The 24,916-nt window shown below is 58.6% G+C and overlaps 1 protein-coding gene across 2 annotated transcripts in view; it reads left to right on the top strand.

The window, feature by feature from the left end:
- The window catches only part of RAB26 (RAB26, member RAS oncogene family), a 32,654-nt gene that overhangs the window by 4,262 nt on the left and 3,476 nt on the right, over positions 1-24,916 (top strand). For both annotated transcript variants that reach the window (XM_076350996.1, XM_076350997.1), the window contains exons 3-5: positions 21,453-21,494; positions 22,365-22,431; positions 22,827-22,879. In XM_076350996.1, coding sequence (XP_076207111.1) covers positions 21,453-21,494; positions 22,365-22,431; positions 22,827-22,879 — 162 coding nt within the window. The remainder of the gene's footprint in view (positions 1-21,452; positions 21,495-22,364; positions 22,432-22,826; positions 22,880-24,916) is intronic.

The following is a 24,916-nucleotide window of genomic DNA, read 5'->3' as shown; positions in this document are numbered from 1 at the left end:
TTTGGCGCTGTGGTGGTGATGGGTGGGTGCGGTCAAGAGCTGGTGGCGATGCCACGCACCAGCGTTGCATCTTCCTGACCGCCTGTTCGCAGCAGGATCTCGGATCTCCCCCTTTCTTGGAGGATTTCTGGGAGATGGGTGTCTCTTGTAACCTGCTGTTTCGCTGGGGTTTGAAGAATAACTTGCTGGTACGGTGACAAGTGGATGAGATGAGGGACGGCTCAGGAAGCCTTTAGAAAGCAAGCGATGTTCTTTCCTGCAAATAGGCTTTCGGTGCAGAGCAACGCTGCGGGCTGCCGCAGCGGCTTGGTGAAGTTGGTAAATTGGAGTCCATAATTTTATACAAAGGTAATTACACGGTATTTCAGGTGTTCTTAAAATGAAAAGCGTTTTATTACTGATTTCAATGATTGATACCAAGGGCAGTCATAAAATCCTGTGACTTATTGATTAGACCGCTGAAATGACTGCTACTGAGAAGCAATCAAATTAGGGTTAATTTACTTCTGTAATAGAGCTGCGAGAGCTACATAGGTTTGAAATGGGCAGATTATACAGCAGGGAAGATCATGTGTATGCCCTAAAACTCATTATTATCATCTTTGTAAGGCACTCATAATTTTTTGGGGGACATGGAAATAGTTTTTTGATTGTACATCTCCATTTCCATTAAGATAATCCTGTTTGCAGGCGCTGTGTAATTGTGCCCCTCTCGCTGTTTGCATCACGATGCAGATGAAGCTCCGGGGTGGTAATGGTGGAGGCTTCTGCTGTGGGAGCGTGTTTGGGTTTTAATTTGTGTCTATCTAACAACAAAACTGTCACATCACAGCTCCTTTTGTCTGTAATCCCAGAATTTGGCATCGGGTTTTCTGGCTGAAGCAAGCGAGGCTGTTTGTGACCACGGGCGGTTGTGGTTGGGGAAGGCGGTCGCTGGGTTTTTGCTGCGTTCGCCTTGGACCGGTGCAAGAGGTGCTGAGAAAGCGCAGGATGTTATTTCAGTGCACCGGGCTTTCTCGGCGGGGTTTGCGGCGGTTGCTGAGCCTCGCTGGTGGCGGAGACCGCGGGGACCTCCCCAAGGCCAGGGTGCGCGGCAGCTGCGCTCCTGTGCACACACGACCTTGCTCTGCTCGGGGAGCTGACACGGGGGGGAGCTGCTGGGAGCCTGGGTAAAGGCTGGGGACTTTGTGGGGAGGGAGCTGCCCAGCTCTTGCCATTATTTTTGGGACTGTCTCTGCTCCTCTTGATGCCGGCTGGTCTCTGTGAAGCACCCTGGGATGGGACGGAGCTGTGTTGGAGGGCAGCCCCCGCGCCCGCCCAGCCGCTCTCCACCTCCTCTCCCAGTCCGCCCACTGGTCCCAGTGGGCTCTAGGATCAGCCGCTCGTTTTTGAGGATGTCAAACCATTAGATACACACAAAGCTGTGGCTAATGGATTATGTAGGCCTGAGCGAATGTAAATGAATAGAAATCCATTTAAAATTAATCTGGCATTACAATTCCTAACGGCCCCCTATGTTTTTTCCCTCCTACTGTTCTATGTTAGGGAGAACCTCTCGCGTTGTGTTTGTTTATCATCGTCTCTTAAACAAAGAAGGATGTTGATCTAAATATATTTGGAAAATAAACCGCTGATACTCGGGAAATAAAGATGATCGTAGTGTTAAAAAAATGCATTAAGTGGTACCTGTCGGCTTCTAGCTTTGGAGATGCCGAGTCCTTCGGCTTTCCTTCCTTTGAAAATTCAGTTTACTGGGGGAGCATCTTTAGCTCCTCGGAAACGCGCCAGCCCTCCCCGTTCAGCCGGGGCAGTGCTGGCACGTCTGGGGCACCGTGGCACAAGGTCTTCCTCCTCATCTTCCCCGGGCCTGGCGGGTCTCAGCAGATCCCTCTGCTTGGGGGCAGTCGTGGGGCCGAGTCTCTCCCTGCAGATCCCCGCCGGTGAGGGCAGGATGGGTCCCACCTGTGCAGGCAGAGCGGCTGTCTGGGGCAGGTCGTGCATGCTTTTCTAACTTCGGATGTTAGGAGTTTCAGGGAGAAGGGCTCCTGGAAAAGAGCACGTTTATAACTTGGAGGTGTGAATCCCGTTTTTCTCGGTGCTGCTGCAGGAGCTGCCTTTCGCTGTAATTTTGGGAATGCAGCAGAAACCTCAACAGAAATTAAAGCTGCGCAGCCAACAGTACTTCTGTCTTGTTGTAACAGCTAACTAACAGGAGGAATGTCTTGCCAAAGCTGAGAAACCAAAGGGCCACGTGAGCCCAGCGCGTGCCCCCTCCCCGATGACGGCTGGTGCTTGCAGCGCCGCGCTCTGTCCCGAGCTTTGCAGCGTCGGGCGAGTTAAGATTTTTGTACTAATTGGACCTGAAAGGAGAAGAACATAAAAGAAAAAAATTTAAAGATGAGCCTTTTCTCCCTGGGAAGAGGTGCTAATGAGTTTCTTCGCGTTAGCAGGGGAGATGGTTTCTGCGTTAATCAGTGGGATGGAACCGTTAGGAAGCGCTTTGCTGGTGGAGTTCAGAGCAGGGCGGCTCGTCTTCATTTTCTCCGAGGTGTGTAGCAATATCGCTCCTCTCTTGCTGCCCCACGGAGAGGGAGCAAACCCACAGCCTCCTGGTGCAAAGCATGCTTAGGTGCTGTGGGAGGAGGAGGAGGGAGCCAGCCCCGGTGCTTCGGCACAGCTTTGGGCTTCCCGAGCCAGGCATCTGGGCGCAGGGAATATTTCCTCTGAAGGCTGGGCTTTGACGTCCGCCGGTTTGCACCAACGGGCCCAGGAGGGGTTTCTGCTGGTTGTTACCCTGCGGGGACCCGCAGCTCCCCGCCAGCCGCTGCCTCCTCAGGTGCCGGCGAGCCGGCAGCGGCCGCGCTCTCTGCTCCAGCCTTGGCCGTGCCGCAGTTAATCTGCCCGCTGGGACGGCTGCTGCGCGCTGTAAATAAAAGCTGTCACTTTCGACCCTGAGCTTTAAGGACTTTCGATTACATTCAGCCCTGCGCTGCTCTGGGTGTGGAATCAGCGGTATATAATATGGTTTCTTGCATAAGAGATTTGTTGCATCTCTGTTTATTTTTTGTAGTGTGTGTGTGTGCACCTTCCGTCGGCAAAACAGCAGCTGCTGGCCGCCTGCTGACTCCCTCAGTGAGCTTAACTTTGCAGGAGAGATGGAGCGCTTCGTTCCAGCCATGCAGGGTGTGCAAACTAACACCGGCCGCCGTCTGGATTCGGCAGGTCTGGTCCTGGGTCTCCACGCGCTCAGGGGAGGGAGGTGCGGATGCCCCGAGCGCCCGCGGGTCCCCAGCGGGTGCCCACATCCCTGCCCTTGGGGCAGTGCCCCAGCGCAGCGTTCGCCATGGTGCCTCCCTTGGACGGGTTGGTGCAACCTGGAGCCATCTGAAAGCCAAGGGCTGGCTTTTAGCTCAGTGGCTGGCACGAAGCGTTAGCAGGGCTAATCTTCTGATGGATCAATCTGGAAAAAGTGGGAGGGCATCTGCTTAGGCCAGAAGAAAGAAACGGAAATAAATTAATTCCAGCATGTCTTTCTATACAAAATTAGTCCTGAACATTCGAGGGAAGGGACTCTGGGCGTTGAGCAGAGTGTTTATTCTCTTCTGTTCGCACGCTTTGCCGTGTAGTGTGGTGATGTGTATGGGGTCGGGTGGGGGGGCTGCTGCGGGCGGCGGTCGGGTGGGTTTAGGTTGGTCCCCGGGGCCGTGAGCTGGAGCACCCCAGGGGACAGCCCTGGCTCCGTGCCCCTGCAAGAGCGGCAGCCTTCCCCTGGGAAGGGCATCTCGGTGCTGCCTGCGTCGCCTGGGCCGAGGGCCTGCCTGTCCCTCCGTGGGGCTGCCATGCCAGCGGCAACGCGTGTGCGACCGCTCGGGGCCAGGGCAGGAGCCCTGTGCGGGCGCTGGTGTGGCAGGACGGGCAGGGGATGCCTGTGTGCCTGCCTTGGGTCTGTGTTTCCAGCAGCTCTTTGTCTGAAATTGGCTTGTTCTACATCTCCTATTGCTATATGAATTTTAATAGAAGCCAGTAGCTGATTTCATACTTCTGCATTTCTCGCTGTAAGGAAAGCTGGGCTAAATTTGCCCAGAGGAGCTTTCCTGTGATGCTTTCCACCCGCTCTGCCTGGTTTCGGGGGCAGACAAGATGCTGGCACCGGTGCCATAAGGACTGGGTGCCGTAAGGACCAGGTGCTGCCCAAATCCGGCTGCAGGTGAGGCAGGTGCCGGAGAGCTTGTGCAGGGAGGGCAGGTGCTGTTAGCCGGAACACGCCTTGATTTTATCGATTTATGTTGTGTCTTACTCTTAGGATGACAGCTTCTCCGCAGCTGCTGCTGGTTCCTGTTCCCTGCTCCCAGGATGGGCTCTCAGGGGACTAAATAGCCATTTTTCCTGGGAAACCGAGCCCTGCTTTGCTTTCAGCTACTGCTCTCCTCCCTTGCAGAGGGACACAGCTTTGCAGTCGGCGAAGCCTGTCATTTGCATGCAGGGGCTCAGTTGCCAAGAGATGCTGCGAGCAGCGCCCGTGGCGGGCTGCACCCGCTTTCTCACATCTGCTAGTATTTTATTCATGTTTCTTTGGCTCTTGCATTTGAAAAATAATGAACCTCCTTGGTGTGCTCCAGTTCTGCAGCACACCAGTAAACTGCAAACACCCGTGTGCTGGTGGTAATCCAGTGCTGGTGGACAGCAGACTCTATTCCTGCCCTGGGGAAGGCAAAAAGAAATAAGATGAATGTCTTCAAAGCAGGTAAGTGCTTGAGTCGCTCTTTAAATGAGCGGCTGGAGCAGCCTCGAGACCCAGAGCCTGGTTAAGAAAACTCTTAACCAGTTTGCAGGATGGTGTGAAGGTGTCTGCCCTGCTCTCGGCACGCCGGGGGCTCTCCTGCCCCCTCGGCGTCTGGGAAATACCACCCAGAACAGGTTGTGTGTTTAATCGGGGTGTGACACTTAGCATCCATTTCAGCTGACAGCAAGAGCGCTGGGGACGTGGGGTTTCGTGGGAGATGCTCCTGGAAGGGCACCGGTGTCTCCCAGGCTCCCGCAGCCCTGCTGCTGCGTGGTGGCTTCCCAGTGCGTGCCGGCAGCCGGCATCCCCGTGGGTCTGTCCCAGTGCAGGAGAGTTGAAATAAAAGGTGTAATTAGCTCAGGTGGAGGGCAGGAGGCCTGGGCTGCTCAGGAGCTGCAGAGCCAGGGCACAGGCACGGAAAAAAGTACACTCGGGAGCTGCTGGTGGAAGGAGGGAGGCTGTAAAGCCGTTCACTGTCATCTGCTTCTGTATCCTCCTCGTTAGAGCTGTACGGGAGCTCAAAACCCCGTTAGGGGATGGGAACCAACACGGTGGAAACTCAAGTGAAAAATGCAATTCCTGCACTTCTGCAGCCTGTTGCGAGCCTACGTGGAAAGCGCGAGTTGAGTCGCTTCCCGGGCCCTGTAGCGTCTGACCAGAACAGCTTAATTTCTTAATCCTTTAATTTCTTTTCCAGGCAAGTTGTGCTGTGGTGCAGAGGCGGGTTGGGAAGCGGCACCCGGGCGTGTGTGTTGTCATTGCAGTGTCCCCTCCCTGAGCCGCCAGCATCCACCGTGGCCGGGCCATCAGCAGGCGCAGTCCTGGCTCTGTGGGTGCACAGGGCTGGTGATACATCTGTGTCCTCTGTCCTCGGCGTGGGGAATGGCACCGTGCCGTGGGGACGGCTGCCTGCGCTCCTGGAGCCCTCCCATGCCTTTATCTTATTTCTGTTTTTCCTGCAGCAGCATGGGAAGGGAAGCGTTGCTTTGTGCATCGTAAAATTGTACGAGTTTTTGGCGGTAGCTTGGTGGCCGCGCTTCGAAGTGCTCTGCGAGGTCCCTGCGGGGAGTTGGGTTTCGGTGTGGGGTGATGGACCCGCTCATGCGAGCGTCCTCGCTGCAGCACCCATCTCCTGCGGGGATGGTGGGTGCAGTGGAGCTGCTGCCCGCGAGCAGCAGCCAGAGGCATTTCCCTGCATCTCCGGGGGTGTGGGTCAGTGCTTCGCTCCAGCTTAGCAGGCTCCCTGCGAAGGAGAGGGGTGAGGAGGAGGTCGGTGCTGGAGGAAGGCTGTGGGCATACAGATGCAGCGTGTCTGCACCTCTCTGGATGGTGCCAGGCGAGAAACTGGCCCCGGGGAGGCCAATTCGGGTGCTGGAGCATCAGCTGTCCTGGTGCAGAGCCAGGCGTTACGCTGGGTCTGCCTGTGGTGCCGGGGCCTGCAAGGGCGCGTTTTATAGCTGATAAAACATTTAAATGGGTCTAGAGTAAGTCTAAATGGTTTGAATATTTAATGGAATACATTTGGCTTAATTTCACTTTCATCTTCTATTTGTGATAAAATATTGAATTCAGCTGTGCAGAACTGGGTTTTCCTTTGAAAGCAGAGGGGAGGTGGCTGAGCCGGTGGGGATGGGTGGGCTTTGGGGTGCCTCTGCCCTGCACTGCCGCCCCCGTGATGGGCATTTAGGGGCATCCCTGCCCCATGGCTCTCGCCTTGCTCAGCTCCCATGGTCCCCCCTGAGCCCTCGCTGCCTCTCCGCCGATCCGCTGGCTCATTTTGTTACCGCTGATTAATTACTTGCCCACAGCAAGCTTCGTTTTATTCCTGGTGTGGATGCTGGTGATCTCTGTGTGCATGCGGGGAAGGGCAAGGTGCAGGTCCCGGGTTCGGCAGTGCTGGGGAGGGCTGCAGCGGGACATCGCCGCCTTTCCCAAAAAGCTGGTGCCGGGGGAGCCGTCTCTGGTCGAGGTTGCCGGGCACTGACTGCGCATTATCCTTCTCCAAAAACCACCTGCTCCTTCATCCTCTTCCCAAAGAGCCGCTTTCCTCCTCGCATCTGCAAAGGGTGGAGAGACCTGAGCCGTGGAGGTAGGGGTCGGGTCGGTCCCATTGATGGGGTTTTTGCTGGGCCCTGCAATGGTAACGCTGAGCATCGGCGCGGCAAATCGGAAGGGCAGCGATCGGCTGTTCTGAAGCCTGGAACAGTGGGTGCCGGCAGAAGATCGTCCCCCTTTTGGGGGGGGGGGGGGGGGGGGGGAAGGGAAAAACAGTTCTTTCCAAGTGGATCGGAGCCGTGTTTATGGGGGAAGGAGCCGCAGTGCGGTGCGTGTCTGAGCAGTCGTCCACTCGTCCTTAGCTGGCCACGCCGGGGACGCACGCTGGCTCCTATGCCAATGGGGAATTTAGGGATCGAGGGCTTGTTCACCTGCAGAGCCTTCGGAAGCAAAAATATTCTGTCAGTGGTGTTGTCCTGGGGGTGGGTGAGGGATGCAGCGAGGAGGGGGACCTGGTGCGGCCGCTGACAGGGAGCCCCGAGGAGGAGGAGGGCAGCTGGGGAAGCACGGGGAGCTGTGGGATTCCTGCACGGGGCAGCGCTGGTAGCACCGTGGGGACATCCCTGCCCCGGAGCATGGGACTGGCTGAGCGCTGTGCCATGCCATCATATGCCCACGGCCGGGCAGAGCCGGGGCGATGCTCGCCTTGCTTGGCTGCAGCGCGCTTGCCTGCACAGCCCCTGGACCTGCTCGCAGCCCGGCAAGAAGGGGAATGAAGCCGCGGTGCTGCTGTACGCACTGCTGGCTCCATCCAAGAGTGATGGAGCTGCCCCTGCTCCCCTGCAAAGGGATCTCTGGCGGAGCAGTGTAACTCATATGGTTTTGTTTAACAGGGGCATACAGCATTTTTAATCCTGGCTAAGCACCGAGTCATTGCCTTGAAGGATTGCAGAACCCCTTGGAAACAATAGCAAATATTTCATCTTTATGCCTGCATCGGAAAAAAATATTTCTTCCCGTTCATAACTAATATGTGTTGGGAGCTCGTGCTCCTTCAGCTTTAGAGGGTGATGCCCGTTGCCCTGGTCTGTGGCCATCCCAGGGTGAGGAGAAGCCCAATGGGGGTTCAGGGGTCTTGGTGATGCTTCGGGCTGGGGAGATGGTTGTGTTGCAGATGTGTTGGGTCTGGGGTCAGTGCTGCCCACAGGCAGGAAAGGTTGTCTTCTAGAGGTCGTAAGAGGATGCAGCTGGTCCTGTTGTGAACATCTGGACAGGTTTTATTTCATTTTCTGTGGTGGTTTTTTTTTAGTATTTAATTTATTGAAAGGAGTGGAGTGGCGGGAAGCCGTGCCTAGCTGCATCAATGCAGCCGAACCTGCCCGGGTCAGACGCCGCGAAGCCGTCCAGCTGCGGCGAGCCCGGACCTCGTCAGCCTCGTCCAGTCTGCCCGTGTCTGAGGACGTTTTCCTCCTTCCTGCCAAGCCGCGGTGTTCCTGGGCCCAAGTGACACGCTGGGGAAATGGAGGCTTTGGCTTTTCCAGCTTAGCTTGCGCGGGCGTCGCCACAGCAACGGTGCGGCCGCCCACCCCCGCACCCCCCCGCCGGCGAGCGCCTCATCCGATGCGCGCCGTTTTATGGCGTTAACGTGGTTATTAGCGGAGCGCTGCCAAGCTGCTGCCGTTTGCGATACGCACCTGCGGTGTGATGTGTGCCGGGCATGGGGCGGGGGGGGGGTGGGGGGGTGGCAGAGGAGGCGCGGGGGGTCCTGTCCCAGCGCCGATGCTGCTGCTCATTACCGATAATGAAGCTGAACCAACCTCAGCTCTCAGTACCGTTTGCGCCGGTGAGAGCTGTTGGTGTCAGCACTCCTGTGCCCGTTGCTTTCAACCTTGAAACAACCCCGTTAATGATTCCCCCCCCCAAAGCTAAGCGCAAGGAGGCTGCTGGAGGTGCCCGCGGAGCCCCAGCCCCTCCGGGGAGCGCAGACCCCGCTGGCCAGGACCTTGCCCGTCCGCTTGGTCAGCGATGCTGAATTTGGTCCAAATTGACGGGGTTTGCTTCCCCCGTGCTGCTCGACGGCAGCAGGTCTCCACCAGCGCCTCCGTGCCTCGCTGCTTCCTCTGAGCCGATGACGAAAAAAAAAAATGCAACTGCGTGGCTGGATGAATGATTCAGCCCAGCCTCGTTACTGGGGAGTTCGTAGCAAAGACCCTGTCCGGGGACCTCCTTGTCGGAGGGGGCTGGTCCCTGGATGAGCATCCGTCTCGCAACAGGGATTTGGTGCCCCGGGCGGCGCAGGGTCAGTCCAGTCCCTTTCCTGGGTGCACAGGGGGCCCTTCCCGATGCTTGTGCAGCCAGATGGCTGGGCTTTGATTTGTTGCTTGGGTTTGGGGTTCCCCCCCCCCACTGTTAAGCACACTCAGCTCTTGGGAGCTGCAGGGAAGCCGCCGTTTCTCTGGGGTCACGGCTGCGGGAGGATGGCATCTTTCCCCTATGTGGCCGGGCACTCGCCCTCCCACCCCACCAGCTTCAAAGCCCCCGTGGGCTCAATGCTTTCGGCGTTGCCCCGTTTGCCACATGCCTCGGCGGAAACACTGGGGGATTGTTGCTACTCTCAGTGTCAATTTCTAGAGCGCGGCGCGGGTTTTGGCAGCGGCGCCAGCTAGCCCACGCAGCCCCAAGCAGCGCCAGCCTCGGGGAAGGACTGGCAGCTCTGCCGGGCTGGCAGGGACGCAGCTTTCGGGGGGTGAGCCCGCCGTGCCGTGTGCCTCCCCAGGGCACCAGCACGGTTGGGCAGAGCAGCGGGGCAGGGCTGGGAAGAGACCCTGATGCTGTGGCGGCCGTGCCGCGCTGCCCCGGGGCAGCTGTCACCGGTTACATTTATTTTCTGTTGTAACCATACGCTCTTGGGCATTTCTGTAGGGGCTGAGGGGCCGCGGGGTGTTCTGTGGTCACGGTGAGGGTCGGCGCGTGGAGGGAGCGGGGTCAGGGCTGCGAAGCATCTCAAGCCATTACACCGCTTCCTCGGGCTCCCGTGAGTCAGTGCTCTCTGAAGGAAAAGCGTTCCCAGGAGATCGTGCATCACAGGTTTCAGATGAGTGGGCTTTTCTTCTTCCTCTAAGTGCCAAGGCACGCGCGCGGCCTGAAGCTAACCCCAAGCAGCTCGAATGGTGCTGGGTTCTGAGCCCCGCGGGAATGCTTTGCCCCCCCCCCAGGGAGCCTGGCCACAGGGAAGGTCAGCTCCTTCCCCAGCTTCTTCCCTAGACCTGCCACAGTTTGCTGATGTGGCCTGGGGACGCGTGGCTGATGTGACGGGACCAGAGCCAGAATTGCTTCCTGGTGAATCCTGCTGCACTGTGTTTGGGAGAAGGGCTGGCTGTGGGGCATCCCTGTGGTGCACTGCCATGGGGCATCCCTGCAGCCCATCCCTGCAGCGTGTTGCCGTGGAGCATCCCTGCGGCACATCCCTGTGGTGCAGGCACAGCAGCCCTGCAGCAAACAGCAGTGGCAGAACTGGGGGAGCCGGAGCCCTAAAAGGGGTGACCCCACCTGCCTCTGCCCGAGACCAGAGGTTTGTGTTGTGAGGGGGGGGAATAAAAGGAGGAGACTGTCCTCCTTCCCTGTGCCCACTGTCACTGCAGCAGGTAAGTGGCGCTCGGCTGAACAGCGGCGCACACCGGGGTGCTCATTGCTGCTGTCTCTCCTGGGGCTTTGCTGACCCAAGAGAGCTGCCAGGGATGGAAACACCCAAAACGTGCCAGCACGACAGTGCTGGAGCATGATCTGCCGTGGGGGACGAGCGCTCCCAGGCCTGAGTGTTGTGCCGGCCGCTCTGCTGCAGTGGCTTTCCCAAGGGCTTTGCTGGGAAGGAACCAGCTCCTGCAGTATCGCCCCGCTCCGGGATGCAGGACACGCACAAAAATCAAAGAGTGGTACCAGCCGTGGCCTTGTGTACTGTGGTGGTGGCAGACCTCGGAGAGCGGCGCCGAGAGCACTTAATTTTGTTAGTGATGAGGAGCTGAACTTGGAGAGCCGGGTCTCGCTGCGATGGGGGTGTGCGCCGTACCCCTTTGCATTGGGGTGAGTCGCAGCTTGGCGAGGTGGCTCCCTGCAGCGCTGGGGCTCGGCAAGTGGGATTGCAGTTCAGCCCGAGCTTCCTTAAATACAGTAACGTGCTGCACTTATAAATGTGCATGAATTAATGTGAGAAGTGCTTGACAATGCCTAAAATAACTTTGTTCCCGAGCAAGCGTTAATGCATGGCAGATGTGTTTTTTTCCTCCTGAATAATACACATGAGATCAATTGGCTCCCAAAAGCTCGGTGCGCTGGCAGTCCCACGGGGCCTGGCATTGCCGGGGTGTTGCTGAGGGAGAGCAGCGGGGAGTGGTGCAGCTTCAGGGGGCGATCGATTCCCCAGGGGATCAGCCCCGCAGCTCGGCGCAGAGGTGGAAATCCTCTGCCGCGGACCCGGCCGCTCCAGCCTGAGTTAATGGCTGCGGTCGGGCTTTCCAAGGGATGTTCCTGGTGCAACAAAAAAATCAAGGCAACCGCGTGTGGGTTTTGGTTCAGTTTTATTTGCAAAAAGGTTTGCAAGTGCCTGTGTCCCGCAGTAGCGCCCGGCTGCCCGGGAGCACGGTCTGCCCTGCGTTCCCAGCCCGGCTGTGCCGCCCGGACCTCCCGGTGCCCGCCAGTGGCCGGGCAGGATCGCAGCAGTGTTGCTGCCTGTGGCGAAGCGGAGCCGCTCTGGTTAGCGAGGAGGAGGTTGAAACCTCAGAAAATTCTCACCCGGAGTTTGGAACACAAACACAGGGCCGAGGAGGGGTCCCGCCCTGCGGGGAGGGGGCTGGGGCTCATCACGCTTCAGCCCCCACCGCCACTGCTGCCACCGCACCGTCCCGTGCATGGGAGCTGCCGCACCACCGCAGAAACGGGCTGGGGTGTCGGTGAGCACCGAGACCTGGTATGTGCCATTCCCAGGGTCTTAATGGACTTGTACGGACTTCAGGAAATCTCATTATGGTTGTTCAGTCACTCTCTTTTCCTTGAATCCTTTGAAGGATTCAGCTGGACTCGGGCTTGCTGCTCAGCAAGAACGTGGCTTTTGAGAGCTGTCTGCCTTAGCCGGAGGTGAAGGATGTGTGTGTTTGTGTATGTGATAAAAAGCTAGAGATTCATTTGTCAGGTCTTTGGTGGGGTTTTTTTTGGGTTGTTTTTTTTTAGGGATGAGAAGTGCTATTTAATAATGCTGTTTGCAATGGCATCTGCGGAAGATGCTGTTACTGCCAGATGCTGCCGGGATGTTTGCTGCTGGATATTCAGACCTGATTTTTTTTTTTTTTTTTTTAATTGGATTGTAAAGTCTTCTCTGAAACTTTGGGCAAGTTTCCATACATTTAGGTGCCAGCCCTCTGATACAAAGAAGCCCGGCTGCACCTCTGGCTGCAGTTGCAGGTACAGCTAATTGCATGCACTGTGCTGCGCAGGAGAGTCTTGGTGGCCGGAGCCTTTCTCAGCAGCATCTTCCTCCAGGAAAAGTGAGCCCACTGCCTTCAGGAAAGCCATGTTTTATAGCAGGGATCGTACTGAGGGCAGATGAGGCTGCCCAGAAGGCTGGTTTTGTAGCTCCGAAACCAAATTATAATAATCTTCAGACTGGGATAGGCCAAAAGGAAAACGTTTGGACTAAGCATAACAGCAGGAAAAATTAATCATTCTGAATTTGCCTGCCGTGCCCGAGGGCTGCTCGGGTGTGCAGGGGTGAGCCAGAGGAGGGACGGGCTTGCAGCCCCCCAGGGCTCATCCTGCCGGGCTGAGGGTCCCCTTGCTGGGTATTTTCCGGTGGCTTTCTCTTCCATGAACCCCACCACTGCCTGGCTGCTCTGGGGCCAAACCAGTTAAACTCCTCCTGAGGTGGGACGGGTTTTGTGCTGGAAATGAGACGGCTGCTGTAGGACTTAAATGTGGTTCCTGGGACCCTGGTCCTGGACACAGCTGGGCTGGTCCAAATCACGTCCCCCCCCCTGGGGTGGCTCCCCTGGAGGGATCATCTCATTTACCGTCCTTGGATGCAGCGGAGGACAGAGCGTGTGGGTCCTGGGCACACAGCCCGGGGCTGGCTGCCGTCGCCGGGGCTTTGATGAGGGTGAAACAGAGTGCAAACCCAGGAGGCCGGTGAGCAGCGCGGCTGTTGCAGCGGGGCTGCCCGGCTCGTCCCATGGCTCCTGCTGCTCCAGTGCCCCACAGGCTGCTGTGATGGGAGCGCTTGGTACAGCAGCACTTCGGACACAGGGACTGACTTCTTTGACATAAAAACTGATGCAAGGCTTTATTTCCCCCCCCGGAGTAGAGTAAAGAGTTCCCTGTGTAACAGCAATTGATGACCCATTTTTCATTCTCACATTGGCATTGTGAGAATGGCATCTCACAATGGCATTGACAGCCATTCTGTTTGCTGTAAATGAGAAATGATATTGCAATAAATGCTCTGTAGAGATTCTTGTTCTGCTTTGCAGCATGGTATGTCCTTGATGAAGAAAATGAAGATAAATATGTTGAGCGCCACGTTACTTATTCTCGGTATTGGCACAGATCTGTGTGAGCTATCTCTGCCCCCTTTGTTTCCAAGGCTGCCTGGTTTAGAAGTAAGCATGGGTATTTTTAAAAATATCTCTTCTATTATAAAGTAGAAAAAAAAGAGACTGAAGGGGTGAGTAATGCAGCCCAGGGTGGTGGGGAAGCTGCCGCAGACCATCCCCAGGTGGGGAGGAGGGATGCGGCCGTGGGCTCCATCCACTCCCGGGACCTGACCGCATGCTGGGAGCTGCAGGGATGGGCCACAGCCTTCCTGCTGACTTTGGCTTTTTGGTGGCTCTGGTCTCTGGGGTGGCTGTAGCAGATCCTATCCCATGGATTTTTAAGGGTGGAAAACCCAGTTTCCTTGGCTGCCCACGGGGCTGGGGTGCAGGCTCGCTCTGATGTGGCGGGGACATCTGAAAGCCTTGCACGGCCACGTCTCCCCCCTGTTGGGATGAGCCTGAGCAGCCCCATCGGGCTTAAAAGCATCGAGAGTCTGAGTCTCGTCTGCCTGCGCCTCCTTCAAGGAACCGTCCCCTTGATCATCCCCGGGGCACTGACTTGCTGGTTAGATGGAGCAGCCAGGCTGGGGAGGGAAAGCGTCACCGACCCGGTGCTGCGAGCCGGGTGGCTGCAGGACACAGCTGCCGCGGGCGATGCTGAGAAGCAGAGCATGACTTTATTTTAAAATATATGATGCTGACCAGATCCTCTTACCTCTAATCTGTCCCTAAGACAGGATTCTCTACTTCTTGCCAGAAAAACCTTTTACGTGCAGACTGATGTGAATAGAAGATAAGTCACTAATTCTTCAGTGTGTCTGCTCTAACAAGAGCCTTGACTCTTATCTCCTGTAGGGCTGGCAGCCAGGGAGATGTTAATTGTGCTTTAATGTAGCGTACATGGCTCTTGACAAAGACTAGTGCTGCAGACATCCCTGGGGCATTTGCCGGGTGCTGCAGGGTGCGGGGAAGGGGCTGCGCTGCCCGTGGAGGCGAGGGGCTCTGCAGGGCACGCAGAGGGTCTGCGCCCACCTGGAGGCTATGGGTTGGGGTGATTTATATAGGGCAGGGCTTGTGGCTTCTCCGCTCCCTCCTGCAGCCTGCGGGGCAGGTTGTGCCCTGGCCAGGACCTGGCGTGCAGGGGGAGAGGGAACACGGCGGGGTGACCCCTTGAAGGAGGCAGCGAGAGGCGAGGGGGCACAGGGCCGGCTCCAACAGCAGAGCGGATCAGAAGCGCTGTATGCTGCAAAGTGCCATCTTAATCTGCTTTTCGCGGGATCTGCTGTTGAACTGAGCAGCGAGCGCTGACACATTACCTTTTCGGAAAGGATCTTGGCACTAGGGATCGCGGCTGGCTCTGGAGCGTCTCTGCTGCAGGCAGGAGTGTGCAAGTCCTGGGGGAAAAAAAAAAACAAGGCAGAAGTTTCAATTTTTAGCTGCAGAGTGCAAACGCACAGTGCTGCCAAGGAAATTAATCACTTGCCCTGGAAGATGAATTGGTCGGGTTTGCTCTCTGAGCAGATTTATGGGATGAGGTGGAGGGAACCGTGGCGGGGTGTGCTGGCTGCCCTGGTCTCCCCAGGTCTACCCCAGGACGCGTGCCGGGGCCGGGCTGCTCGGGCACATTGCCAGCGGTGGCACAGCAGAGCTGCATTTGTTGCTGCTCCGCAGCTGAGGAGGAGGAGGTTCAGCAAAGATGTTTCCCAGCGGCCGGGCTGTCCTCCGGCAGGACTTGGCACGGCTGGAGAGGGACTGTGTCCACCTGCGCTGTGGCAGGGGATGCATCCAGCCCATGTCCCTGTCCCGCTCTCCCCGTCCCCGGCAGCTTTCCGCAGGCTCCAGCACAGCATTGGGCTGTTCCCTCCCTTCTCTTGCAGGGAATGTGCTTCTGAAATGTTTTTTTCCGAAGCTGGGGCTGGTGGGCTGGCTGGCTGTGTTCTCCATCGAGGCGCCGCGTGGCTGGGCTGTGCCGGACACGCTGGTGGCGTGGCCGGGAGGAACGCCTGCACCGCCCCGTGAACCGGTGATGGGCAGAGCAGCCCTGCCATAACGTGCCTTGAAAGCTTGCACGAAGTCGAGATAAGAGCTCAGCGCTGCTCTTACTGCTCTGGTGTCGCTGTTGCTGAAACTTAAACAGTAACCGGGAACAAATATTTATCTCGCTGATAAAGAGCGAGATCCTTGTGCAATGTCAGCCGCCTGCTCTCTTCCCTTTTGTTACCCCCAGCAGAAATAACAGGAGGTTTTAAAACCAGCTGCTGCTAGGGCAGTTTCTCCAACAAAAGCTCTGGGCAGCTTTTTCCTGGAGGTTAGGTCCGCTGCAGCAGCAGCCTCAGGCACAGCCGCGCTTGGGGCTCCTGCCCGTGGCTCCCCTGCGGCGTTGTGCCGGGCTGCTGGGCGCAGCCGCTCTCCCGGCTGCTGAACCCCGCGGGCAGAGCCAAAACCTGCCGGCTGCTCACTCCGGGGGCCCTGGGCTCGCGCTGAGCTGCTGTCGCACTCCCTGTGCCGTGCCAGGGTTGTGCACAGGCTGTAAATAATGCAGAGCTGGAGAGTCGGAAAAGCTCCAGCTCCTCACCCAGAGCCTGCTCGGATGGTCTGTACTCAGAGCCAGACCCAGCTGCCGTGTCCCAGCCCCCCGGCACCCCCTGTTTGGGCACCCTGTGTTGGCCAATTTGTTTGGTGGGGGGTTTTTTTTGGTTTGTTTTTCATTTTCTCAAATGAAAATGAAATTTTCTCATTTTCAGTCTCAAAAATCACCCAGTTTAGCTGCTTTAATTTTGAGGGACCAAGTTTTTAGAGAACTGCTTGTACTGAGGGAGCAAAGGGGGGGGCTGCTCTTCGAGCCCTGACCTTGGCAAAGGGCCGGGCTGTCCCTGAGTCAGGCTGCTGCGGCTGGAGAAGATGCTGAGCCACCAGGACCAGCTTGCTGGCAGCAACACGTGTAGGAAAACTTCAGGGTTTTAATGAGCAAATTTAATGCAGTGTCCTGCTGTTTTGGGCAGATTTCCGTATCGATCCTTAACCTATTTTTACAGCCGCTTTTGAAGGTGGTGTTTGTGTCTGTCTGCTACGGCTCCATCACAACTGCATCCCAGCTCCTCCCGGCACGGGAGCGTTTGTGCTCGCGGAGGCGGGGGCTCCCCGGGCTTTGCCGAGTGGGAATTTGAATCCGGGTCCTGCCTTGGCACGGCGCTGGGGTCCCCCAGCATCCCTTCAGCCAGCTTGCCCCTGCCATGCTGCTGTTTTCCTTCTGGCTTCCTAAAAAGAAAGGATGCCCCAATCTATCACCCGCTCCCCGTGCGCTCCCGAGCGGCGATGGGGACCTGGCAGCCCACCCGGCCCCGGCCGGCGCGTGACACCACAGCCCTCGTGAAGTTTGCCGGGTGGCTGCGCTGTCAGTCCTGCAGCCCGCAGCGGAGCCGTTACTGCCGCTAATTAACTCAGCCCGTGCCCCAGCCGCCTTCGGTCGGGTTTGATGTATATTCGCTAATGACATTTTTTCCACTTTCCGCAGGAGCTCGCCCCCAGTCGGCCGCGGGGGCTGCCTCCAAAGCACACTAATGGACATTTGGGGGGTTTTTTGTTTTCCACCCTAAAAGTGGAGAGGGGGATGGCTGGGGGTCAGACCCCCACTGGCTCTAGGGACAAGCCCACCGCAGCAGAGGCACTGGCGCAGCCGTGGCCCCCAGCAGCGGCGACGGGGACGGGTGCCCTCGGTCCCCGCCGGGACCCCACAGCCCCCGGGTTTCTCTCCTCTCCCCCTCTCCAGGCGACAACCCCAACGGTTTGGGGAGGAGCAGGGCTGTGGGCCAGGCACAGCAGGGTCCCTCAGTCGGTCCCCAAACGCTGCCCGTCCCCTCTCTCCTCTTTGGGGCCGTGCACACCCCGGCTACAGCCGTGCCCGGGACGTGCCATGCTGTGCAGTGCCCGCCCGCCCAGGGGGATGCTCTGGTGCGTGGGTGTTGGTGGGTGCTCCTGGGCAGTATCATTTGAGCCAGCACCCATCAGAGGCGCTGGGAAGCCAGGGTGAGGGGTTCCCCTTGTTGGAGCCTGGATGGTGTCAGCAAGCAGCTTTCCAGTTGCCAGATTAATTGTGAAGCGAGTTAATCCATGTATCCAATTTAATTTTTAAAGCTTTAATTAATGAGCTAATGCGTGGAAAAGCTGGGGAGCGGCCGGGTTGTCATGCGATTGCTGATCCCGGGTTACACTGCAGCCGGCGTGGGCTCAGGTGTCTGCGGATGGGCTGGGATGTGCCGGTCACTCCCGGTGTGGTTCACCAGCACCGCGGGGACTTTGTGGACCGGGGGAGCGGCATTACCCAAACCGCAGCCACTGACGAGCTGACCCGAGAGCAGCGTGGGAGCACCTTGGTTTGGGTGGGAGCATCGTCTGTCAGGGGGTGCACATTTTGGGGAGCAGCGCAGTTTCACCCTGTCACGGGCACTTTTTTCCTCTCTCCTCTCTGCCTCCGAATGGCTGCTCTTGTGCTGCGGTCGCTGGGGCAGGATCGCGCTGGGGCTGCAGCCAGAGGGGCCGTTGGTGTGTTGATAACGCTGCTCTTAATTGAGGACCATCTGCACTTGGTAATTTAATTTTTCCTGCATCTGCAAGGTTCCAACTTTATTATCTGACGTTCTGAGGATTATTTAACTTACGAGCATCACGTTCCTCCAACAAAGGCACTCCAGGCATTCCACTGCAGCCCCTGCTAAAAGGTATTTTAATAACATTGTCAAAGCCCCAGGAAAAAGGACGCACAAAAACTGAAATTGCAAAGGGTGACAACAGAGCTGAGTTGCGGGGACGGCTTTCCTGCCTGCTTTTGCATCGCGGGTGGCCTGCTGTGAGTATTACCTCTATTATATTAAACTGTGCAAGATTAAGAACAAGCCCTGAACAACACAACCCCTCCCATTGTGACCAGGCCTGGCAGCGTTGGCAGTGTATTTCATGTTTCAGTGCATTGACAGGCGTCGTCTTTTGTCTTTGGATGCTTATTAGTCGTTAAACCCCCCAGCTGTGCCTTTGAAGGGCTGCGAGTATGGAATTGAACTGCAGCTCCCTGAAAAAATAATAATAATTGGAAGCTGGAAAGTCTGTTAGCCGTGGTATGGGGGAAGACTTGGGCAACTGGTTCACGTGGCACCGACCGGAGCTGTTGTGTGCTGCTGGAGGCAGCCCCTGCCTTTCCCCACCCCGCTCCTCCCACCTTCTGCTTGGCTTCTTCACCCTCATTTTGCAGCCGCCCTGTGCTTGGGGGGCAGGCAGGGATGCGGGCAGGAGCCGCTGCTCCAGATGGCTCCGGCTGTGTCTCCTGCCTGCAGGAGCGTCTCTGCAAATACTCACCCTGAAAAGCAGCTCTGTTCCACACCAAAACCCCGGGGAATCCATTTTTTCCCCAGCCCAGTCCAGCAGCACCTGGATCCATGTGCAGGCTTTAATTAGGTTTAAGCAATTCCCCCCCCTAAAATGTAGGTCAGTCATAATTAGTGTGAATCCTGCTGCTGCCAGCTTTGCTTTTAATTAAGCTCCTGAAGTGGAAGTCAGTGCATGAGGTGCAGCACTGTAGCTTCAGTTTTTTTTGGCTGCTCACCAGATGCTTCGTGGTCGCTTCGGCTCGGCTGGTCCATGGTCAGGGCCATGTTCTACCTCCCTCCCTCCTGCTCGCGGTGGCTGGTCACCCTTGGAGCACGGCCATGCTGGGGACATGGCTGCGTCCCCGGGCGCAGCCGCCCCTCGGCACATGCTCTCCTCCGAGCTGGAGGTGCTGGTGCGGCCGTGGGGCTGTGCGGGGAAGGGCGCTTGTTTGGTGCCTATTTTAATGTGAAGCTCCTGGTGTCATCGTCCCTTGTCATCATCCATCACACCGAGCATCCTTGTCCCCTGCGAGGGCTGCTGGCGCTTGTGCTGAGATCTGGAGCAGCTGGGTGCTCCGGCGCCAACGGGGAAACACAAGAGTGTTTTCCTGCCTCTGCAGCTCCTGGCACCGGCGTCCCTGGCGCGGTCCCCGGCAGGTGGCATTGGCAGCTGGTTGCCACCGACTGGGGACGGTGTTTGGATGAGCACCGTGCTGGTGCGGAGCCCGGGGCTCCCAGCCCCCTCCGCCTTGCAGGATGTGCCGGCACCTCCGGTGTGGCACCGGGACCTGCGGTAGGACCCGGGGTTTTGGAGGCCAAACTGAGCGTAGAAGCTGGGTCTTCTGCAGAAAGTAAATCTGCTCTCTCTCACCCACGAAACGGGTGCCCGGCAGCGCAGTTCTCCATCCGCTGGGATGACGGCGAAGGCGCAGCTCCTCCGCTTGGTTTTCTCAGCGCCGTTTGCCGTGGCGCATGTTTCCACCCCGGGAACAGCTCGCCTGGCATGGCTGCGCTCGCCGGGGAGCCGGCGTGCGGAGGTGTCGGGGGCTGGGGAGCACCTCGCGCCAGTGGGGACCTTCGGTTTTAAGCACTTCAAGCCTTCAGCGGCTCCGGCTTCGTGTCCTGGGGAAAACCTTGGCTCCGTGCGTGGGGCACAGTGAGCTGGTCCTGAGCTCCTGTCCGGCTCCCTGAGCCCTTTTCGGCTCCCCCACCCCGCAGCCTGGCTGCCTGTTTTTACCGTTCCCCGGCTGTGAATCACTCCACTCCCTCGTCTCGGTCGCTGCCTTTGAAGGTATTTATAAACCGCGATCGTCTCCCCTGCGCCTGCTTTAGCAGACTGTGTAAATTTAGCGCTCTGGCTCACTCCTGCCCTCTCCTCCTCGTCCGTATCCTCACTGTTCGGCGAGCGTAGATGTGCAGGAGCCGAGATGCTCTCTCTGCCCTAATTAAAAACATCAAAACAGAAATGAAGAGCCCCACCGGCGCTGTCCTGGCAGGGTGATGCTGGGTGCCGGCATCCCAAGGTGCCTGGTACTTGGTGCCGAGCGGCGTGGGATGTGCGGGGATGGCCCTCGGCACGCGTGTGCCACCGTTTGCCTGGGAGGGTTTTGGTGGCACCGGAGCTGGTGGCGTGTCTGGTGCCAGGGGCTGAGCTGGGGCAGAGCCCGTGCTCCTGCCGGTTGGTGCTGGGGAAGGCGGGAAGTGGGGCCGAGCCCGGCCGGGGTTGGGGCAGCCCTGGCCGTCCCACGCCTGCGTGCCTGGGGAGGAGAGAGCACCCCGTGCCTGCTCTGGAGAAATGGGATTGAAATCGGTCATCGCCGGAGCAGCGAACGGCTGCCCCGTCCCGCCGGTGCATCGTTCCCTGGCGGTGTCTTCATCGCGTCCTACTGATTACTGTGGTAATTTCTGTGGATTGAGCAGGCGAATTAATCTCTTCTCTGCTCCTTCCCCTGGGACTGCTGGGTCGTTAGGATTGGGTTTCATTAAAGCTTGGAGAGCCTGGTGCAGCTCGCCGGGCCGGCGGTCGCTCTGGGACGCGGTCAAGATCCGTCCCCTGCCCTCGCTGGCTGGCACAGCCGCCCGGAGGGGCACCGATGGGCTCCCCCCGAGGCCCCGCACTGCTCCCGGCTCTGCCAGGGCGTGCTCCAGGCCGTCACAAAAAGTCTCCCGTTGGCTTTGGGGAAAACCCCGTGGGGCAGCGCAGAGGGGCACTGCCCCCGTCTCCTCCTTCCCACCTTTCCTGCTAAAAACAAGCAAAACCGGGGGGGGGCAAACCCTGAGAGAGAAACCAGTGCTCACTGGGAGAAAAATGGGTACAAACGGCAGGAAGAGGAGTTATTTTTAAGTTGTTAACTGAATATGGAGTAGTTGGCTGTGTCGTTTGAAGGTCATTAAGATGGGTTGCTGGTGCTCGTTAATTTATTGCTAGAGGTCTTCTAGCCTGAGCCGTGCTCCGCACTAGGTCAGCCTTGCAGACACGAGGATTTAACTATCCAAATAGATACAACTTGCAGCAGACGCAGGGAATGATCTTCTGGCTGGGCCACGGTGCAAATGGCTCCAACAGGCGCTGGGACCGATGCGTGCAAGTTTAAAAAACAGGGAGCGGAGATCAGCCTGAGGGCTCGGGGGGAAACGCAGCCCGGGATGGGGGGGCCAGGGTGCGCGTGTCTCCCCAGGGTCCTCGGCGTCCCGCAGCCATGCTCGCCCCTCACCACCCTTTCTCTTCTCTTTTAGAATAAGGTGCTGACGGTGGATGGGGTGAAGGTGAAGCTGCAGGTATGTCCCCTTGGGCCTGGTAGCAGCTCCCTCGCCCCCCCCCCCCCCGGGTGTTTGGGGCTCGGCAAAGCCCTTTGGCAGAGGAGCACCCCAGAAACGGGTCCCCCGTCTCCATCCTTTGCCGTCGCGTCTCCCGCCCCGGGTCAGCCTTACAAGGCCTTTCGGCTTCTCTGCCCCCTCGGCGGGAGCCCACTTGAGGCTGGGGGCCGTTCTGGCCATGGTGATCCCTGTCCCAGCCCACCTGCCTTCTTGCTGCTCGGTGACTGCAGCTGGAGCCGGTGAGACCGGAGCAGCGCCTGCGGGGTTCGCCTGGCATTTCCAGGCGGCTCCCGCTTTGGGAGAGTCAGAGGATGGTGAGAGGGACGGAGATCCTCCGAAGGGATCCGCATCCCCTGGCTCAGTCTGCGTCCAGCCCGTGGGACACGCGGGGAATTTCATGTTCCCCCACAGCCCCCCGAGACCTGACCGTTTCTCCGACCCCTTTGCCCGGAGCTCAGTAACGACGTTAGCGCTGATCTTCCCCTGACAGCAGCGTGGCACTCTGCAAACATATCGCTGCATTAAAAACTGATAAATTAAATTAGCGGATCCCCATGCATCCATCTGCTGGATGGATTTTCCGATTAAGGGACATGTTGGGAGCCCTTTGCCACGCACCATTATCTCCACATGCTGAGGAGCAGGGAGATGCTGCTTCAATATTTATTGCACTTGTCACTTTTCCTATTACTGTCCCTAGAAGCAAAAGGCTGAAGAAGCTTCCTGGGGTTGCACCGTGCCGTTTGGTTTGGTGTTGGTTTTGGTGCTGGGTGGGTCCCTCGGCCCACGCGGCGGCAGGTCGTGGCTGACCCCCCGCTGTCTGCCTTCCAGATCTGGGACACGGCCGGGCAGGAGCGCTTCCGCAGCGTCACCCACGCCTACTACCGGGACGCCCACGGTAAGCACGGCCACCACTGCTTCCCAGGGGGGAGCCCCCTCCCGCCGGCTTTTCAGGGCCCCAAGCCGCGACTCCAGGCCAGGTGAATCAGGAATCACCGGAGTGGTTTCCCCGTGGGAAGCAGCCGCCAAGGATGGAGGAGCCTCTGCGTGTCGAAGTGCAAACGCCAGGTGTCTTAAGGCATTGCCCGTGGTGGATTTAAGCATGTTGCTTTATATTTTTCAGCAGGGACCTCAGCGGTGCGTTAACGCCGCGTCCCCAGGTGTGACCCGCAGCGGGGCGTGCGCTGGCTCGGGGAACGGTGCAGAGCAAGCTCTGAGACACTGGCTCTGCTCGGCCGTGCTCCTGCCTGGCACCACGGCACCAGCACTAATGCACCCTCCCTCTCTCCGCAGCCCTGCTCCTGCTCTACGATGTCACCAACAAAGCGTCGTTTGACAACATCCAGGTACGGCAGCACCCCCTGGCCCCTCCTGCCCGTCCCTCCTGTGTGATGGGCTGGGTGGCAGTTGCGGGTCGGCCCCGGGGAGGGGGTACGTGCTGCAGGAGATGCGTGTTGGAGGTGTGAACCGTGATCGTTTCCAGAAGGGCTGTGGCTAATGCCGAGCGCCCATCTGCCTACGAGGACACCAGAGGGCAGGCAGAGAAGGTTTTCCTTTTCATGGCAAAGAAAAGGGGTGATGGATTCACTTCACCGGCAAATTAATGCTGTGTGTAATTACAGCACCGGCTGGAGAACTTGCTCCTGTAAATGAGCGCAGGCAGCTTTACTGAGCAAGGTGCTCCCTCGTCTTCCTCTACACCTTCTGGTCCCGATGGGTCGGGCTTGGGGGGCGCGTTGCCCCCACCCACCTTAGTGCCAAACCCGGGCAGGGCTGCACACTCCTCGCCCCCGGCAGACCTGCCCTTCCTGCCGGCTTTTGTGGGGATCCCTTGTGCTGCCCGCGTCTGCCCCTTCCCCGCAGACCCAGCCCCCCCCCCGGCTGACCCTGAACCCCCACGCGGGTGCTTCAGGGGTGCTGGGGAGCGGTGTCGGAGCAGAAGGCTCCGTTAAATCTGCCAGAGGGGGGGGAGAGCAAATGCTGCCTGTGGGCACGTCGCTGTGGGGGGGGGCAGGAGGACCCGGTGTCGGTGTCCCCTCCTCTCACCCCACCAGACCCGTGCGGCTGCTGGGGGCCACCTACGCCAGTGCCGGCAGAGCATACCGCGACCCGGGGGGGCAATTAGCCCTGAATGAATAGGATGTAATTGCTCATGTGCCGGACGCAGAGTACACCATGTGCGTCTGTGGCGAGCAGGCTCTGTGCCTGCAAAAACACCCTGTTCAATAGCACGGGAGGTGCCGTGCCGGCATTAACACCCCGGGGCGGGGAGCGGTGATCTGCTGTGCCAGCTCCTGGGGGGTCCTGCACCGCCCTGACCCCCTGGCCCGGGGTGCCTGGAGCTGTCCCTGCTCTGGAGCATCTGTCGGCAGCCCCACGCCTGCCACCCACCTGCGCCCACAGCCCTGCGGCGGGGAACAGGGCACGTCCTGCCACCCCGCTCCCACGTCCCCGGCACTGGGAATGCTTCCTCCAAGCTTGGACTGGCCAGCGGTGGCATTTTCCAGCCTGACGAGCTGGATGGCTCGAGGAGAGTGTCTGCTGCCGGGCGTAATGAAGAGTGAGTGCTGGTCGTTAACCAGGCTGCGGGTCTGCACTGAGGTGGCGATCCTGCAACAAGATGGAAAATCACTTGGAGGTTTCACGCTGCTGGGTAACGCGGCCCCATCTGCACCATCGGCTCTCCCAGCCCTGCAGGGACGTGGGAGGGACGGCTGCGGGAAGGACGGCTGTGGGGTGCGGGAGGGACGGCCGTGGGGCACGTGTGACCCTGGCGGGGAGGAATGAGCGCCCAGGGCGAGTGCGAGGTGCTGGAAAAAGGGACGGAGGGGGAGCGGTGCCAGAAGGGAGCGGAGGGGGGTTGTCAGGAGTGACTGAGTGTCCGTTGGACCAACCCACCCGTGGAGCTGAGCACCCCGAGACCAGCCGGGGTGTGATGGAGTCCCGGGGCTGCGTCCGTGTGTGTTGGGCTCCCACGTATCGTCAGTGACAGGCTCTAAACCAGAATCATCCGTCGCTTCCCTGGCCGGCCGGGTGTTGATTCCGGATGCTGCTGTGGAGGAGCGGTGGTGGAGCGGGGATCACCCGGCACTTGCCATAAGCGCAGCGTCGGGGCACGGGCTGCAGCAGCACTGCCTGCCCGGGAAGCAGCAAGCGGCCGCTCGTGCTGCAGGGTCAGGGATTACAGGGAATTAGGGCAGGTTTGATTAGATTAGGCTGGATTAGAGGGCAGGGAAGCCACCCCATGGTTTGGGGAGGCAGGTTCAGCCACATGCTGGGATGAGTGTGCTCGGCACGGGGGCAGCGCGTGCAGGTCACGGGCATGGGGCACGTCCTGGAGCAAACCCTCAGCCTTATCCTCCAAAAGGTTTAATCTTAACGTC

Source organism: Aptenodytes patagonicus, chromosome 13, assembly GCF_965638725.1.
Source record: "Aptenodytes patagonicus chromosome 13, bAptPat1.pri.cur, whole genome shotgun sequence".
Taxonomy (NCBI): Eukaryota; Metazoa; Chordata; class Aves; order Sphenisciformes; family Spheniscidae; genus Aptenodytes; species Aptenodytes patagonicus.
The sequence above is the reverse complement of the archived record's forward strand: the minus strand, read 5'-3'. Positions and strand labels throughout refer to the sequence as shown.